The sequence below is a fragment of the Ambystoma mexicanum genome, chromosome 6p (genome assembly GCF_040938575.1).
Source record: "Ambystoma mexicanum isolate Mex_15411 chromosome 6p, UKY_AmexF1_1, whole genome shotgun sequence".
Lineage (NCBI taxonomy): Eukaryota > Metazoa > Chordata > Amphibia > Caudata > Ambystomatidae > Ambystoma > Ambystoma mexicanum.
The window spans coordinates 654,938,551-654,958,132 of NC_090935.1; the positions used below are offsets into that span (position 1 = coordinate 654,938,551).

General features: G+C 45.5%; 1 protein-coding gene across 5 annotated transcripts in view; it reads right to left on the minus strand.

The window, feature by feature from the left end:
• Nucleotides 1-19,582, minus strand: part of BDP1 (BDP1 general transcription factor IIIB subunit) — a 2,223,165-nt gene that overhangs the window by 1,121,514 nt on the left and 1,082,069 nt on the right. For all 5 annotated transcript variants that reach the window (XM_069627521.1, XM_069627519.1, XM_069627520.1 and 2 more), the window contains one exon: nucleotides 15,764-15,992. In XM_069627521.1, the coding sequence (XP_069483622.1) occupies nucleotides 15,764-15,992 (229 nt within the window). The remainder of the gene's footprint in view (nucleotides 1-15,763; nucleotides 15,993-19,582) is intronic.

The window sequence follows — 19,582 nt, forward strand, 5'->3', positions numbered from 1 at the left end:
GATGAGGAACGCAGCGCAGGACCTTCAGGAAGAGTGTCCCTGGAGTCTCGTCAGGGACTCTTATTTAAAATGCATAGTAACATCATCAAAGTCTATGGATCGGCAGACTTAACAAAGCCCACCTCTAACTGACTGGATTTGTCAGGGGTGCTAGTCCCCGCCTCGCTCTCAACTGGTTGGATTTCAAGGCAGAATGCCAGATTTATGATATGAGTTTTACAATGTTCAAAAACCTCCCAGTTACCTTAGCTAAAATCCGATTTTGCCACAAATGGTACATTTATACAGTTGAAGTCTCTTAGCAACTTACATAAACAGGTTACATATTTTATTCCACTCCAACTCTGAGACATTGTTTTGCCCTTCTAATACTTTTTGGTAATTTGGAGTATGAAAGATTCGGCCTAGAATTATTCTGTAACTTTATACACGTGTGTGGATTATCATAAGGGACGTATGTATTAAAATTTGCAATTACATCATGCATACTTTCCTTTTAAACCCCCAATTCTTTGCAATTTCTGTCCCCAAGGTGTCAGTGAATTCTACAATGTCTCAACTTATAAACTACAAAATCACTTTTAAACTGCGAGATTTTCACATTCTTACAAAGTCTTGCTGCAGAGATAGAGGTCTTTACATGTTTATTAATAGATAGTCTTTTGAGGCAAATGTTCAATATTGTTCTCCATGTATGGGCATGCCATTCCAAGGCTACCCCCTGGCCCCAGGTTGTCACAGAGATTTCCTTTGAAGATTCCTGTAGAAATCACAAGGAAGTGTGACTTTCTTTCTCACATATCCATGTCGTGGAGTTTCCATTGTCAGAGGGTTCAGCCCAGACCAGATTCTGTCCAACCTAGTAATTATCACTGAGCTGTTAGTATCTACTGAGAGTTTATGGTGGTTCCCTTTCTTGGGGGAAGCCTTAGCCCTGCCAACTGGAATAACCTGTTTTTGGAAGCTTGTAAGACATAGCCAAGGTAGTTTAAAACCTTTTTCTTCTTTTATTTCGTCCTGAATCAAAAAAATAAGCCTGTTGAATAAAAAGCCCATATGCATTTCCCAGCAGCCAACCCCTTCACGTTGCTAGGCACAGACAAGCGTTCATTCAACATTTTACTTTTTTAAAAAGGGCATTTTTTTTTCTTTAGTCTGCACAAGCCCATTTTGACACATGGGGTGAAAGCTGGAATTTCTTTTTAAATTCGGTTTTTGCATCTGCCTTTCCAATATGGTTCTGTAGCCAGCTTGTTTAACACAACAGTGTGCACAAGGAAAAGGTCTCCATGAAATTGACATGTGCACAGAAAGCTACGATTTCTTTTCAAACAGTGATTTTGACACTTGGTAGCAAAAGTTAAGCGTTTTTTTCTGTGCTGCTGAAATAAAGCTTTTGTGGATTTTTCTCCGATTTGGTTTGAGAAGGTCTGTCATTCAGAAGTCATGGTTGTCTGCTGGAGCGAAATGTGAATGTGGATAAGCATAGCAGGGTCTTAATAACATGTTGTGATAAAGAATTGGAGGAGCTGCATCAATTTTAAATGTGAATAATTCCCTTTTTCAATGGAACTTTGGGCTGGCAGCAAAACAGCGCTGCTTATTCACTCTATTTCCTTTGTATATGTAAGAACACACTGGCACGCTCCCTCAGTGTGCCCCCTTGTTCCACCCTGCCCCATGTGTGCTTGGCAAAATGGTGCAGCCATCTTTTTGTTGCTTCAAAACGCAGTTTTGGTGCAATGGTGCTCACTGGAGCCAGCGCAGCCATTTAGCTGTTTCTGCTGATGTGCAGCTTGGTTATGGAGACATTCTGTTCAGTGGATCAATGTAGCCCACAACCTCATGGTTACAGACTAAAAAGGTCTCGGGTTCGACAGGTTGGTCTATTTCAATGTCTACCCCACTAGCCCACTCCTCACGAGATGATTCCGTGGGAGAATTCTCTGTTTAGGCTGAATTTCCTAACTTAGTGAGTCCCCCAGCAGCTTTGCTGGATTTCTGGAGTTTGTTTTTTTCCTCCTGCCAAGAGTGTGACTCTTTTCCTCCAACTCTTGGACATGATTAATGGTATTCCTTTGACTGGTAATGTGTTTTATAGGCTATGGGGTCCTTTACTCCATAGGGTCTCATGTATTTTTCCTATGTGTGTTATTACACAGCGCCCTCCGTGCAGTAACACAGGGGTGTCATAGTGACACCCCACCATAGACTCCATACCCTGGGACTGACTACTGTCTCCCAGGGCATGTAAAGTCACCATTGGCTTTACTAGTCCCAAATTATTAACAGAAACCCGTACAAACCATCATATTGTGGACGTACTGGTCGGGGCAATTCGATTGCCCCGGGGTCTGCTAGTCGAGGGGGCATGTCTCCGTACCCCCTGATCGAGTTTTGGCTGGTGGCAGTGGAAACTACTTTTTATATTCGACCGCAAATATTTTCCTATGGGATTTTCCCATTGTTCGAGGCTACCAACTTTAATTATTTAATTCTCATAGCCTCGAACATACCGCTGGTTTATTTAATTAATATTAATTCTCCGGTTGGTATTTTTTTGCCAAGACTCGATTCTAAAATGGCGTTTGTGTTCTCTTCTGTGACTCCAACCCAAGTCGAGCCCTTTGTTACACTTTTTGGCAGGCTTCTCCACAGAAGCCACCAAAAGTGGTGCCACTCTGTCTGGGTACCACAGGAGGTGTAGGAGGGGGTTTAGGCACCCTGGACTGAGTTACCTTGGTAACTCAAGTCGCACTCTTCTGTGATTGGCCCAAGTGGTGAGCCGGCCGGCTCACCACTTGGCATGTTTGAGTGACAGCTAGGCTGAGTGAATGGGGGTTTTCTGCATAAAAGCAGTGCTTTGGGGACTGGAACTTCAGAAGTCGCCACAGGACCTGAGAATCCGACGAGGGAGAAGCTGAGCCGACCTACCACGACGACACCACCAGTGGAGCCCTGCCGAACCGACTCACCACTTCCCGACGACAGAGAAGATCTCCCGGCTGGAGAGGCTTCTTCCCCTGACTGGTGGGCACAACCAGTTTTCCTTTCTTTCTTCGCACCCCAGCCCAGTTTGTGGACGAACTGCCCGTGCCAAGCACCCCGGCAGCCGGATAGCCACTCACCACTGAACCGCGAATCACCGGACCGCTCCTTGTACCTGAGAAACCCTGCGGCTGGTTTCTTCTCTGGCAGTGCAACGGACTCCCGTCTTCCTCCACGACGAGATCCTCTCTTCCCCCGGACGAAGCACCGACTTGCACCCGCTGCCAGGAACAACTGCCCCCGCTGGAGCGTTCTCACCACTTTAAGGTACCGTGTCCACCAAGCCTCCCTTTCTAAAGATTGCTACAAGGTAATAATAACCCCTTAACCTTCTTGACTGGGCTGGCCGCCTTGACCCTCTAACTGGTCCCTTTCTTTGGTCCAACTCCTTTTTTGAACCTTTACAAGACTTTTGTGCACTGCAACCATGTGACCCTGGACACATTTCGTTTGGATCCTCTGAAAGTGGATCAGGCCTCTTGAACTCTAACTTCATGGTCTTACTTTGCCTTCCTCTCTTGTTATGTTCTGGTAAAAGTGTTGGGATCTGTTTCAAATTGTTCTCTGCTTTTCTCTCCCTTTTTAAAACGAACTATTAGAGTGCCATCTACGTTAAGTGCTCACCGCTGTCTGAAAATAAGTGGGGCTTTACTTAAGACTTGTCTAATATTCTTTTAAGGGAGTGTATATCTTTTAGTGACCGTGTTTTTGAATTGCTTACTATTAGGTGCCTGTGTGTTTTTCAAGATGTGGTTTTAAATAAATAATTATATCTCTTTTGCACCAAGCCCTGGTCAGTGTTTACTTGTTCTACTGTGTTCTCTTGACCTATTGTGAATACTCTGTATACTGCCTAACTCTTCTTGAGGGAAGTCTGACTGCTCAGCCACAGCTACCAAGTGAATCTGTGTGGTACAGACTGCTACCAAGTGGGTTTACTGCCAAACACCTGTAGTTCTAAATCTTTTGCAGTGGTCCCAGAGGGAACTGCACAGGTTTCTGCCTAACAACTTCGTAGACCCATCGGTAGAACTCTCCTCCTTTCTTTCTCTCCAGGCGGTTCTTGTCTGTTTGGTGCTAGTTTTGCCCTTTTGTTTGAAGAGATAAGGAAGGGCTCGCCTGGAGGCCACTTTGCCTATAAGGCTGTTTGCCGGCAGCGGGGACTCCAGCGAGCCCACCCCAAACAATGGAAAAGCTGGATTGAAAAACCCTGGTAGGTCTTGTTGAGGTAGGTTGTAGTTGTGCTGTTCGTGGAGTAATCCAGCAGAGGAAATGGAGCAGGAAAGTCTTGACTTCAATTACCAGAATGCACTGGTATGTTACAGTAGAAGGGAATAACCAATTCCGAGAGATGACTACAATGACCAGCATGCATTGGTGTCACCAATGCTTGAGTAAACACCCCGGCGTTCCAAGCACCCAACGATGTCCAGGCAGTTGTCCGAGAGGCGTGCTAATAACACGCAGTAAGGAATTCCCAACCAAGGAAGGTGTGTCCATTAGCGAGTCACACCCGGCTGCGGCAACAGACGCTGCTCACAGAGAACAGTTGAAGGCTGGAAATCCGCTCGGAGCGGGAAGAAGCACAGTAGGAGAAGGAGGGGCCGTGAGGAAGGCACACACGGCAGCAGTAAAAGACGTCGCGCAAAAATGAAGGCTGGAGGAACGCTCGGAGCGGGATGAAGCACAGCAGAAGCCGCTCGAAAGTGGAAAGGGAAGCCACTTAAACAACACACAAGGTAGCAGGGAAACAAACTGGGAAGGTACACGGGAAGGAGCGTTAACAAACTCACTTGAGGAATCAAAGTAAGGAAGTTGCAACGCACAGGTGCTTCTCATTAGCAGATATTTAAGGCAGCTAACTGAAGGAAGACTAGAGTGCACCATGCGTTGAACTGGAGTCATTAGTCTTTGTTCCATATCGCCCATCTTCTCCATAGCTTCGACGGGCGATATGTGACGAAAAGAAGAAAAAGAAATATACACTAATGGCTACTTCTGTGGAAAATAGTCAGGACATTGCAGAGGATTCCGACACGAGGGATGGGGTGGCGGATTTTGGACGAATTGGAAGTGGACGAGCCTCTGCTTTCTCTGGATAAGGAGAAGGGGAGAAAGGCGAATGCTCCCGATGCGAGGAATACTGTAGTAAAAAAAAAAAAAAGGTAGGACTGACAGTGCCTTCAGGCGGAGGCCCCAAGAAGAGAATAAGGCAAAGGCACAACTTCATCCGACATGTTTCATAATCTCCCGGCTGTTTGAAAATCAAGCCACGCCTATAAATCGTAGTGCTCAGTTAAATTTATTTGATCATGTGCCCACCTTGCGTATTCTTAAAAGCAGGGATTTTGATTTTATTGAATTTTTAATGAGTTTGGACAGTCTGTTCAAAGGTATATTGTCGGGATATGGAGGTGGCACAGCTGGTAAGAGCTAATGCATCCTCTCTACAGAAATGGGGATATGATCTTGACCAGAAAGGTAATATAGTAAGGTAGTAAGTGGGGAGAAGATGAAGAAAAACCTATTTCAGTGATTAAAAAAAGGTGGGATAGCAGCAGGAGTTAAGGTGGATTAAGCTGCTAAATCACACTGGGAGTGGTTACTATCTTTTCTCTCTCTCCTGGCTTATAATCCCCAATAAGCAAGGGATGATTATAAATTTATAGAATTCGAGAGGGGATAGGCATTTACTAACTGAAAACATCTCGTTTGTGGATATACAAAAATCTGGAATAATTCTGATGCAGGAAACTCGGCGGCTGTATGGTGGGTATCAGTGTTTCTATAGAACCACTGGTAAAGGGGAGAAAGGTTGCCCCTACAGTGGGCTAATGACGCCGATATCAAATGAATATAATTCATATGAGATCAAAGTGGAGGATCAATTCTCAAAATGTATTGATGGTAATGGTTGAGTTAATTGGAATTGTATATTTGTAAAGCGCTTATACACAAATCAAAGCGGGAAGGGAACAAGGGGATATCATTGTCATTCTTTGGCCTTGAAGATTCCGAATGATCTAACAGCAATAACTAGCATACTAGGCTGGGGCATTTCTACTAGTATAAATGTGTGACAAAGAGTGGGGGGGGAAAAGGGGGTTGGGGGAGCAGGAGAGAACATACAAGACAACAAAAGGTTGGTCATCAGTGCGCCTATGCATGCAGGCATAACCAGTTAGGGAGGGGACATGGAGGAGGACAGGACAGAATCATGCTAAGCCTAGTACATTCAAGGCCATGAAAGTGCGCAGACTGAAGTGTGAGGGAGGTGGAGGGGGACAAGTGTGCCCAGTCCAGCAGAGGCTGGGGTTAAGAGCAGAGTGGGTGCGACTCTCATGGAACGTATTCCGAGTGCAGAGGCAAGTGCAGGACTGGCAGGGGAGCCTGGGACCTGCGAGGCTCTGGAGGTGCAGCATGCGACCATTCAGCTGACTGAGCAGATTGGGGAAGAGAACGAGGGAGGGAAGCAGGAGAGAAGAGAAGGAGGTTAGCAAGGGAGAGAGAAAGAAGAGGAATGTCTTGAGTTTCCGCAACTTAAGGAGGTCTGGCTCAAGACGGAGAGAGGCAGTTAGGCAGTTCCAGAGGGAGGCACCTGCAGAGGATAAGGATCTACCCCCAAATCTGTGTTTGGAAAAACAGCTCACCCACAGAGAGTTGGTGGCAGAGTGGAGGGCTCTGGAGGGAGAGTATTTAAGAAGAGAGCTTTGTAGATAGTAGGGGATCCGGCCCCAGAAAGCCTTGTGGACTATGCAGAGGGGCTTGAACCTGATCCTTGCAGCCACGGGGAGCCAGGGGGGGGGGGGGATTTCAGCACCGAGAGATGCAGTCCCTTGGCTGGAGGCCAAGGATAAGTCTTGCGGTTCTGTTCTAGATGAGTTGAAGAGGTCGTACAGTAGAGGTAGGAAGATTAAGGAAGAGACTGTTACAGTAGTCCAGTCTGGAGAGAACCAGGGCTCTTGAGACATTGAGCCTCTGGGGGAAGGTGAGAAAAGGTAGATGTTGGGCAAGATTGTATGCAGTACCCTTTGGGTGCACTACAACAACCCTGACCTCCTGGCAATACGAATCCAACCTTTGGAATAAGTTTGTACTACACTGGTTGGTAGCGTGTTGAGCAGCCAGGCTTATCTCAAGAAGGGTCAATGTGAGCTGTAGGGAGTTACACAGATTCACAGTGACAAGTATTCAAATAAACTCTTACACACAAATACACTCCAAAATACACACTCTTAAAATTTCTAAATCAGCAGGTACCCTATTGGGATGGCACACAGACACATCCTGTCAGGTGACTTTAGTAACTAGGACACTGTGAACAGTAATATACCACTGTTTGCATTTAGAACCAGACCTCAGAGTATGTCAAAGAGAAAGGTTATTGAACAGAACAAGAGATCACACAAATATTCTGAAGCAGGTAAGTACTTTTGAAACCCCCCAATGCAAAATTAGTTAACCCCTTCCCCGAAGGAAGACCAAACACGATGTCAGAGGGAAGAAGTCATTCAGGGAGCTAGGCTAGGCCAAAGTCAATTGGACAAATGTCTAGGTGAGCTGAAGCACTTCTTGCAGGTAGGTAAAAAGTCTTGCACTATGTTGTAGAAATCTTTGTTGAAAAGAAGAAATCCAAGCAGGGCAACAAGCAGATTAGGCTTGTGAGGTAAAGAAGCTGATAGCAACTCTACAACGGCAACCACGACAAGTCTCAACTGAGAACAGTTGAGATGACACAACAAGAGGTAAGTTGTCTTAGACTGTACAGTACCTTTAGTTAGAAGAAAAGGGCTTTGGCTGGCTTTTGTTCCTATGCAGCTCTGCAGATCCTGTGTTTCTGGGCCTCAGTCGTGGGGACAAGAGGGAGGACGTCTGGAGGACTCCTGCACTGCAACGGGTCGGTCGGCGACAGAAAAGAACCAACTTCTATTCAATGGCACTGCTGTCACGATCCATGCCCCTGACCCCCTCAGGTATAACAGCCCCCTGGCAGAAGTGGGGCTAAGGCCCTTCACACTGGCCCCAAGGGCCTTAAAACTCCATCAGAAATATAGATGGAGTCAGTCCTGGCGCCTTTGGCGCCAGGCTCATTATCCAGAATAAAGCAATACCAGTTTTGGAGCTTAATCCAACATGGAGGCCTATTACACAGCTCAGTTTTTTAGAACCAAGCCATGCAGTCTAGTGTTTTGAGTGTGGCGGGGCCTGGAACTACTTTACCTGGGCTATCTAAAACCACACCCAAACAGCAGAACACGCTTTGCGTTATTCTGCACTCCTGCAGCGTAATGCTCAACGTGTCCAGCTCAGGATCATCTGCTTCTCCGGTAGCCCGATCCTGAAGCCCTAGATCCGGATTCCATTAATAACCTGGAAGAACAAGAACAGCATTGGCGAGCAAGAACACTTACCTGTGAAGTAACTAGACTTGAATCCATCCTGCGCTTCGCTTACTTCGCCCATCTCCGGAGTTTGCCGCAACCTGCAAAGGTAAAGGAACAAGGACAGCATTCATAACAATTCTTACCTGGGCAAGCAGCGAGTCCTGGCAGCACCCTGCACTTCTCTTACCTCGCCCATCTCTGGGTTTCACCGCAAACTGCAAGGGAGAAGGAAAAAGGTCAGCATTAACAAAGCACTTACCTGGGCAAGCAGCGCTTCGATCGCTCATCACTCTGGAACATCACCACAACCTGTACAAAGAAGGGATGAGAACACAGGTTAGCAATTAACACCAATAAATAGCGCAGCGCTCCACGCATCAATAACTCTCCGTGGTCTTCGCCACCAGCGTGGCAACTCCGAGATCGCAACCATCCCTGTGAAAACAAAAAGAGACATTGTTAGGGAACAGCGTAGTGGAGCAAGAAGCTGAGAAGACAGAAAACGGAGGGCAAGAAAGACAGAATAAAGACGGAAAAGACTCACCTATAACTCACCTGGAAGATAGCAAGCAGAGTCGGAGTCACAGCCGGTCTGGACCCGACATAAGGGCACACGGACCAGTGAAGCAACTAGGTCCACGGAACGCCCGCACCAACCACGTGCCCCTGCACAGAGACGCAGGACGGAGAGTTCAACGGACAAAAACCTAAGGTGAGAAATAACCCCAAGGGAGGGGATTTGGACCAGAGGGAGGTGGGAGTCCCTGCCTCTTGCCCTCCGTTTTCTGTCTTCTCAGCTTCTTGCTCCACTACGCTGTTCCCTAACAATGTCTTTTTGTTTTCACAGGGATGGTTGCGATCTCGGAGTTGCCGCGCTGGTGGCAGTGGTTGTCTAGGGTGGCCCCCCCCATCCCTCGAGAGAGGAGTCGTAGTGATGGTGATCTGCGGGGTAGGTTGCCGGAAGGGCTTGCCCGTCCGCAGGTTGCAGTTCATGCACTTCATGCACTTTATTCATATGTTTGATTGAATGTTTCTTGATTGAATTTGAAGTTTAAACAAACACAATTTATAATATGATGTCTTGAACTAAGAATTGCCCCCAGTGGCTTTCTAATGCACTATTTTTCACTTTATCCATTTGGCAATTTACATTGACTGTTTAACATTCTTGATTGACTGTGTACTTGTGGTTTTGCAGTGAGAGACAGCCTCCCTCCACGTGATGCCCTTCACTTGGTGGCAGTTCTGCCTCTCCGGCATCCCGTTGGGTGATCTGGTTTATTCAGTCGGTGCATTTAATCGAATACATTGGCATTATTATTTACCATTTGTTTTTCTATTACGAAAGCCCAACATGAATTGTGGGTGATAATTTCTGATTTAATATGTTTTTATGAGATATTAATAAATATTGTTTAATTTGATTATTTGTGGTATGTGATGTTCTGAGTTCGCCTTCCAGTTGAAGTCTGTTTAATATTGTATAAAATGACAGTGGTTTTCCATGTGACATTCTCTTCCTGACACTTGATTTAGTACTTTCCCCCATGTCCGTGATGTAAGGGAGACCCATCTTCTTTCTTTTTTTGTAGTTCCTGGACCACCATGTGTGGTCTGGGTGAAGAGAAGGAGGAACGATTATCACTGCCCGAGAGCCCAGTTCTTGGTTCCGATGCCGCAAAGCGCAGCTGTATCGGGGGAGCCCAGGAGACTCAAAGCTGAAGCCATCGCAATCATAAATACAACCACCTTATATTTGTAATTGCTGTGCATTTGCTTGTAGGCAATTCAAGGCAATTATGAATACTTCGCCGGCATCCGGCAGAGGTTTCAGAATTGCTGAAACGTTTTCTAGTTTCCCTAATGGGAAACTAGAAAAGAAAGTGGCAGCAATGATGAAAACTCTGCCGGCAACTGGCGAAGTACTTCTTATAATTGCTCTGCCTTTCATTTTACGTTTTCTGTGCTTACCTGGGCTTGGGGAGCACCGAAAATGTAAAATGAAAGTGAAGGCAGCCTCCTACATGTTTAGCTCTGCTCTGCTCTGCTCTGCCTGCAGTAAGCAAAAGCTCCCAGGAGGAGGCTTTTGCTGTTTGATTAGTGCCTCCAGGGCAGAGCTTAACATGAACACAGGAGGCTGCTTGAAATGACAAAATGGATGCTCCCATGTAGACACTTTGAGCCTCGTTTGTTCAAAAGTTTACATAGGAACTTTCCTTAAAAATAAGTTTAATATATGTTTTTGATTATTGCCCATCTGTTGGGACAATAACAGTTTAGAGTGAACTATCCCTTTAAAGGAAAATATATTGAGTAAGTTACAGCTAGGCTTCCAAAAGGGACACCCATGTATATTTAACATCTTTATTGCAGATAACTTCATACATCAGGCTCGGCTGAAAGATGCGCCGCAACTACATATCCTGTGTATAGACTTTGCTAGCGCCATATATAGAGACAGATTGTGGGAACAATTGAAAAAAAGATGGGTATGCCTGTTCACCTATTATATGGATGCCAACTACTGCATCAAGGAACCAGGAGACAGGTGAGGCTGGCTAGTTCTGAAGATTTATCTTCCCCAGTTGAAATAACGATGGGAGTGAAGCAGGGATGTTCCTTGGCTCAGATTTTATTTAACCTGTTCATTGCAGATCTGGATGAACATCCGATTGGTGGAGATACCTGCGCTCCCAAGATGGGAAGTGTAAGAGTTACATATCTCTTGTATGAGGATGATATTGCCATCTTCGACCCGACTAACAGGCTTAAAAAAGAATACAGAGAAAATGATGAATTATGCTAATAGTAATTACCTACAAATACATTTTGAGAAAACAAAGATGAGTTTTGGGCATACAAGGGTGGCAAACAAAGGCATGGTGGCTATTGTAGAATGGATAGAAATTTGGATGCCTATACATTTCTGGGGTACGAAATAGGTGGGAAATGAAATGAGTAGGTAATGCCACATCGACGGGCTAAAGCTGTAAATGTAATAATGTTAAAACATATTGTGTCAAGAAATTTGGGAAACAACTTGATAAGTGCAATAAAGCTATATTGCCACAAATTGGTGGCAGTGGTCACTTATGCAATGGAATGTACATACTTTAAACTGGGCAAGTGGGCTGAAGGTTTAGAGGGCTTTATATGGCGTAGAATATTTGGATGATCAAAGGCTACACCTAGGCTAGCTATCTGCATTTAACTTGGATTAACATCACTAACTACTCTGATAAAAATGAAAAGAGGAATGTTGTTTTTGAACCTATTGTATGCAGATGCTGAGAATATTCTATCTTCAGTCAAAAGGGGGGATGTTAGACGGACGGTGTAAGAACTTAACCGAATTTTAGTTAAAGAACGAAGAATACTTAAAGGTGATATAGCCTGGACTCCAGTTTGGGCTGATGGCCTTGGAGTATCAAGAGACTCCATGAAGAAACACTCCATTATGTGGGATTGGGCACATAACCATGATCACGTAGGTCAGCTAAAATTGCTGAAGAACTACTCTAAATTGAGATTCAGATATACTTGCCCTCAAAAGTATATTTATCAATTTCCAGATCTAAAATATTGAAGTGTGTTTATGCTGATACGAATGAATACATTACTGGTATTGGCTAATACAGTGATATGGCAGAAAATTGTTAGAGAGAAAAGGATATGTAGGATGTGTCACGACCCAAATGAAATTGAAACTATAAGACATTACTTCAGATGGTATAAATATGGGCAGAAGATTTCGATGAAATACAAGATGAGTTGTTTTGGCCAAAAGGAATGGGAGGACATAGCTTAAGAGCTACTGCTCTCATTCTGGTATGGTTTATCTTTGAGAAAGAGGTTTTAGCAAGGGATGAATAGATGCTGTATGAAAATATAATTTTAATGGATGTGGTATTATGTTTGTAATTTTGTATGATATGGATTTGTTTTTTGTATGATATGGTAATTCTTTTGAGAAAAGTTCAATGAACTAAATCACAATTTAAAAAATAAGAAAAATTGCTGCCAAGTGGCTGGTTTCCTAAACTGGCCTAGGATTCATCCTTCCATTTTCTGCCTTGTTTTTTCGTGTCCTTTATAGATTTTATAATGGTTTACTTTGAGCCTTTCGCCAGGGGCTGGGCCCTCAGTGCCCTTTTGGACCTACAAATATGGGAAGTGCTTCAGCTGTGCTCAGCTAACTTACAGTTAGTGGTGCATTTCCTGGTTCTTGCTCTGAAGGTACAGTGTTTGAATGGGTTTATCACCAATTACTTTGTATTCAGCTTTCCGCAAACTACCAGGGTGTACCTTGATTAAGCCCTGATTAAGCCCGTTATTGTCACGCTTGCTATCATTGTAACATTGGTCTTTGAGGTGTATGCTGAAACACATAGTTGCAGATTATCTTATCAGGTCAAGGTGAATTTAGCAAATACTGTGACTCTGTGGGGAGGCCAAGTCCAAGGACTCCTGTAGGGGAGGACTGGTCCAAGAAGACCCCACTCGCCTACGCTTTCTCCCCAGGTGAGGACTATGGGTCCTTTGGGCGTCCCCTCATGCCACCCGGGCCCAGGTGGTGGAGGGTTCACCCACTGGAGACATTGCCCGCACGTATTAATTGCCCACACGTATTAAAATTTAGCTAGGCCTAGAAACCATTTTGTCTGGTAAAGATGGTGTGAGCTCAGCGCACTGTAGCGCGGCCCCCACCCTTGGAGGGTTTCAGTCCTCCTTGTTGCCGCAGCACCCTGGTAGATCCGCTGCGAGCACGTTCCCACGAACAAGACGGACATGAGCTAGTGTAATACACTAACATTGTAACAGTTCACCTCCCGCAGTGTATCATCGCTCCAAGCATGACCCGGCCAGCAGGCCTAGGCAAATGAAAAGAACAGTAAAATGGTCGATTATATGACAGACAATCTTTGTATATTAATGCTGAGACTACTTGCAAAGGATGCTTTTCTCTCATAAAACCCCTTATATTACAAAAGCCTGTAGGATGTATAATTACAAGAGACCATGCCCCCATGATATAAGCGATGGTGAGCATATACCATTGCAGTTGGGTACTAATAATAACGGCACGCACCAGGAATCTGTTTGTTACGTGTATGACTGGAAAACGTACACCCCATGGGCTCGTGCCATAACTGAACTAATGCTGCTAGAGGACACAAGAAAACGAATGTAAACCATACAAAGGGCCCATGTGAAGAATGCATGAGAAGGTGCATGTCTAGGCCCCACATGCGCCACCACCGTCACGAACAAGTGGCGGGTTACTTTCTATGTTCTCCACCAACCCTAACTCTACCTCACTTACTGCAAATATATATGCATATAACTAAATACTGCACGTGTTAAAACATAATGTATGAATAAGATACTCAGACTGGGTATAATCAAGACACATCCAGCAAATTTTAAATACATGTTTTGTAATGTTTTAAATAAGTATTATAGAGAGTGTTCAAATGTTTGTGATGTCTTTACCTAAATCGGCAACACACGAGGGAGATACCTTTGTGAAATACGCGCAAGGCCATTCCCCCTCCCACCCTGCGAGGGCTGCCAAGGCATGAGAGCAGAGACGGCGCCGCGCTGCTTTACCTCCCCCAACCAGACTGGAGCCGCTTCAAAGACTTGTAACCCCCTCTGTAGCACCCAAGGCCGCCACCCGCCACCTGCATTATTTACAGCGCAGCAGTAAACCTCTGCCTGAACACACGCGCCCCCTCGTAAACCTCGCAACCCACCGGACCATCCTAGACTTATGGCCCTGTGCAATCAGGACACCCAACACTTTGACAACACACAGCGAAACATACATTACAACTTCTAACAAGGCAGTAAGACATGTACCGCCCGTCCCAGGCCCTGAAGCTTAGCCCCTCGACCTATGGCCCAGGTCAACAGGACACTGGTAACCATGTCCTGACGTATTACCTCCAGACCCCTTACAAGGTACATTCCTCCTGTGTTGCATTAACCTGTAGTATAACCTATTGGAAGATTTACTAAAGAAGATAATACTGAAACGAGTGAATGACTGCGGTGTGCATGGCCTAGGGCAAATAAGTCAGGAAAGGACATTCATCTCTGACATTGGCCGCAATGGCACGACAACACCAGCCGGATGAACTCCGCCACCCTGCCAGGCCCAGCCCAACCCACGAGGCTGACCAGTGACGTCTTCCAGCCAAAGCCAACCACATCACAGCAGCACCTATAGTTAGTCGTCGCCACCCAATCCCCTTGAACTTGTGCCCCCTATAGTATGTAGGTTCTTATGACGTTTTTTGTAAATATATACGCCTGTCTTTGCTATTGTCAGACAGAGCGCTCTCGGAGTTTGCAGAGTTCTTTGCATGCCCTATTCTGATTGATAAACTCCCATTTACGCTCACCCGCATTCTGTCTTGGCCTTATTCCCATCTTGGGAGAGTCCTTCATTGTCTCTCATTGCGGGGAGGATCGTGCTGTGTGGGGACGCTTGCCTTCACTCCCAAGCCACCAACCGCCGGAGAGGCACATCGGGTAGCAGCAGGATCAAACCAACACCCAGTGGCTGGGCTACTCAAAATGAAAGATAGTGATTTTCTTCAACTCACAACAGATAGTAGCTTAAAAAATATAAATGGGGTCCAAGTCCCACTGTACTGGCAGTCTTGGGGACTTAGCAGTATTTGTGCAAGAAGTGACCTGTAATTGCAAGTGGGGTGGAAAAAGTACCTCAAATGCCAAAAAGCCTCAGGAAAAGGCAAATGAGCCAGAAGATATGTTGAGGTGCCACAGACTGCAGCTAAAAAACAGCAAAAAGGAACATCTTTTCTAACATGATCAAAATGTTGTCAATATTTTAGAAAGACCATTCCACAGAGGTCAAGACTTAATTAAGATTGGTACTCACTTTATTTACCCCTTATGTGTCGAAGCTCACCAGTTTAGGTAGGTTGGTGGTTATAAAATACCCTGTTTAGCTTAGAAACTACTAGAGTGTTACAGCATTACACAGTGAGACACTAGCAGCTGTCGACCAATGCTATGAGAGGGCTTGGAGTCCTTTGAGTTTATTTAACAATACTAGCTTAGAGCACTGTAGACATTTACCACTATTTGCACAACATATTACAGATCCATGTCATGCAGATAAAAAAAAAAACATAATGGTGACATAGTACCTGCACATTAATAATAAGTTCCACTTGCGGGACTTGGCACGTTATCCAGCTGGAAACCTATATTCCAAAATTGTGCACAAGAAAGGTTCTCATGCACCTAGATAAAGATTTAAGCAGATGCTCCTCAATAAATATTTTCGCAATACTCACATTTTGGTTGTGGGGTCTGCTGCATAGCAGATCCTCAGATTCCTCCAAATTCTCTTTGGCATTTTCAGCTTCGGCTGGCAAGGATTCTGAACTCTCCGGTGGCAATTGCACCTCTTTCCTTCCTACTGCTCTCACAAGGTTTGGCTTTGGACGCTGTAGTCTACCTCTCAGTAGTGGTGCTGGTTTCACAGCAACAAGATTCTTGTGTTCTTGAGAAACTAGGTCTGAACTGAAAACATTAAGACCACATTACTTGGGGCTTACTGGATACTTTAGACAATCTGTATTCAAAGCAAGGCATCATATTTTAGTGAATACGAAAACAGCACAATGCATTATTTAAAAAAAAGCACTGAGGAAAAAAAAAACAGCCTGCTTTAACTGAAAATATGCATACCATGTGAACTTGTAGTGTTTTGAGTTTAGAATGAAGTCTCTTGATAAACAACTAAAGGAGAACGGGGGAGAGTGAATAATCACTGTGAATGGTATTTTCCATTAATTGCAAAACCTCTTTCTCGCTCAGCGCTACCGGACATTACAGAAAACCGGGATGCAGTGGGAGGTCACACAACTCCTTAACCACAGACGCCGAATGGAGTACCACCCTCCCACCATAGTTGGCACAGGTGCCTGATGTGATGCTAACAGGAACCACACGGCAGCCAATGAGGGGGTGAGGGGGGAGAGCGCGTTAGGGAGAAGTCGTGGACGGATATGGGAGGTTTAGGGAAACCGGAAAGAGGATTACGGTACATGATTGGCTAGGTAAGGGGAACAATAGGGAAAGCTTAAACAATACAAGAAGCTACAAATCCTACTAGCACTTCAAACTCCCTTCTGCACCTGACAAGCCCTGAAAACCTGCTAGGTTGCCTTGTTCACCAGTTGAGGCCTCCCACTACTGATGAATTGAACAAACTAGATGTGGCACATTTATTTTATTTATTGTGCATTTTTAAGGCTCTCGTACATCAAGTTAATTGTGTTTCAAAGTGCACACAGGGCAATGGAGATGGAACATGAGAACGAAAGTCAAATATAACAGAAAGAAAGACAGTGCTACTAGGCCTTGTGAGCATTCAGAACTGGCAAGTGCAGAGAGAGAGAAGGGACGGGGGAGGGTGTTAAGTGCTAGGAGTTCTTTTAAGGGACGTGCTAGGGAGTAGGTTGCAAGCAGCTGTTAAGCACCTGGCAGAGATCACTTGGTAAGAGTTGTCGACTGCCAATACAATAAGTGCAGGCCTGTGAGACAGCACAGGCCAGTGGGCGCCCAAAGCCAAGAGCTGGGGGTTGGCTGAGGCGACTGGGGAGGTGAGAGGGGGGGGGACAGGACCCATAAGGACACATGAGGGCCCTGGTCGCCAATCTCAGCACTGTGGGCTTTAGCAAGGGAGGCAGAGGGTGAAGGAGGAGGTGAAAAGGAAAATCTTGAGGAGCTTCAGGAATTTGAGGAGATCCGGCCCAAGACGGAGAGGAAGGTGAAGGATGTGTCAGAGGGGGGAGCGAGCCGAGGAAGGAGAACGGCCACCAGCTCCATGTTTAGAGAAGCGCTTGATGCCCAGAGAGTTGGTGCCATAGGAGAATACAGATCTGGGAGAGTATTTGGTGAGAGCCAGTTGTAGATAGCCTGGTCCTCTGCACCAGACAGCCTTATGGATGAAGCAGAGGTATTTTAATAATTTGATCCTTGCAGCAACCGAGAGCCAGTGGAGAGATTTTAGGACTGGAGAGATGCGGTCCCTGGGCTTGAGGAAAAGGATAAGTTGTGCAGCCCTATTCTGATAAGCTGGAGGGGACGTAGAGAAGATGGTAGATTAAGGAAGAGGCTGTGGCTATAGTCCAGCCTAGAGAGTACCAGAGCTCTAAAGAAATTGAGCTTCTGGGGAAATGTGAGGAAAGGAAGGATTCCTTTGAGGAGGTGGAGTTGAAAGTGGGCCTTGTTGGCAAGGTCCTGGATGTGAGGGAGGAAGGAAAGAGGAGTGCAATGAAGCGCATAAATGAAAACCTAAGCCAACATAACGTGACACATGAAATGAAAGGATGAAAAGAAGAAGCAACGTGAAATATAAAACACAAATTCAGCAGACTTTCCCAGTTCCTGCCCTGTGGTAATATGCCCTAGGGAACTTCCTTGGCTCCAGGTTCAGTTTCAGGTTGACTATCTTGTATCATCCATGCGCCCATTGACTATATGCCTCTTAGCTCCATGCACCCCCCGACAAACTCTAGGGGATGCACTGTTGCTTGGTTTCTCTGTTACTACAAAGGTTATTGCCTTTACAGAGATTCAAGGTTGCCAGAAAGTCCTTGGAAACATTTCAAACTTCATTACAGGATTCTCATAACACAAATACTTATTTCAGGTTTGGGGCGCGCTTGGCGACCCAGTGCGAATGAATGCTGGCGTAATATACCCCAGGCTCCGAAATGCTGTGTACGAGACACCTTTCTCGTATATAACTACCGAATATCCCAGCGAAGTCACAACACTGCACGGAACCCGCACAGTCACCTTGCTCGGTGCTGCACTAACCGCCGGCAGCCCGGGACTCCCTAGATTACCATTACCGTTGCAGCTCAGGCGTAGGGAAACGCCATGCCTGCATACAGCGCTCGTCCGTGGCTCATCATGAAGAATCATCAGCACCTGGCACGGGCGAGCAGCTTCCTTAAGAAGTCTCCAGCGCACATGTGCGTGCGCCTCTACATTGCTTGCCCCAAAGCCTCATGGGTTATGTAGTCCTTCACACTGAAACGGTCGAGGGCCCCAGCGTCAGGCACGCCCAGGGCTCATTAGCCCACGCTTGGTGGCTCTGGCAACAACATGCTCTGAACAAATGGGAAACGGTCCCTAAACTGCCCTTATTCCTTACATGCATTTCATAACTTGCTCCTACCCCTCCAGGTGGAAATTGCCCAGGGCTATGCCATCCCCTAGTAAGCATATTGCACACATTCATACTCGTACTATGCAAGCAATGCTATAAATCACACATTATTACCTCAAAGCAAACAAGATATATGTAAGGTGCACTTCATTATTGGAACAAGACATTTCAGAAAGTTCCACAAAAACAATAAATCACAAACAATATATTTACAGGGTAGGAGTGACACTGCACCACAACCATTATAGCGCCAGATGAACTGAGAACATTGGATGGTGATTCCTCAAAGCTATTGTTTGTGAACTCACTGTTTGTGTCTGAAATTCCTTAGTCCACCCAATGTCTGGCTCATACCGAACTGAACACTATCCTCTTTGGGAGGAAACATATTTCACCTCACAGGTTACTTCAATGCTTGGCACCTGTTGGGATACCCAGGACATCTGTCGAAGCAACAGACCTCATACGTTAGTTATGTGTGGGCCAGCCATGTCCTGTGACCTCCTTAACTTACCAGGGGAAAAAAATTACTCACCCACACCTGTATGGATGAGGGGCTAAATGGACCTGTTAATGTTCCATCTTTGATGCCTATTGAGTAACAGTTCCTCTCATCAGGGGAACACCTGTACGGATGTCCAACTCGCTGTAAATTCTCCTGCATGTATTTTATCCAAGGAGGCACTGCAACTCCCCTGAGTACAGGGTGAATTCCATTCCTCAATTTCTTTCTCCACAACTAGTCCATCCCTCTGTCCTGTAATACAGGCTCTAAATGTCAGTCCTGATTGATATTCAACACCCTTCCTGGCCTCCTCACTCAGACAAGTTAGCCCCTCTGTCATTACGGTTTCATCCACATATTGGCAGTTCTCATGTGTGTTTGGATTCTCCCATCTCCAATAAAGGAGGGGCGATTCTAAGGTAA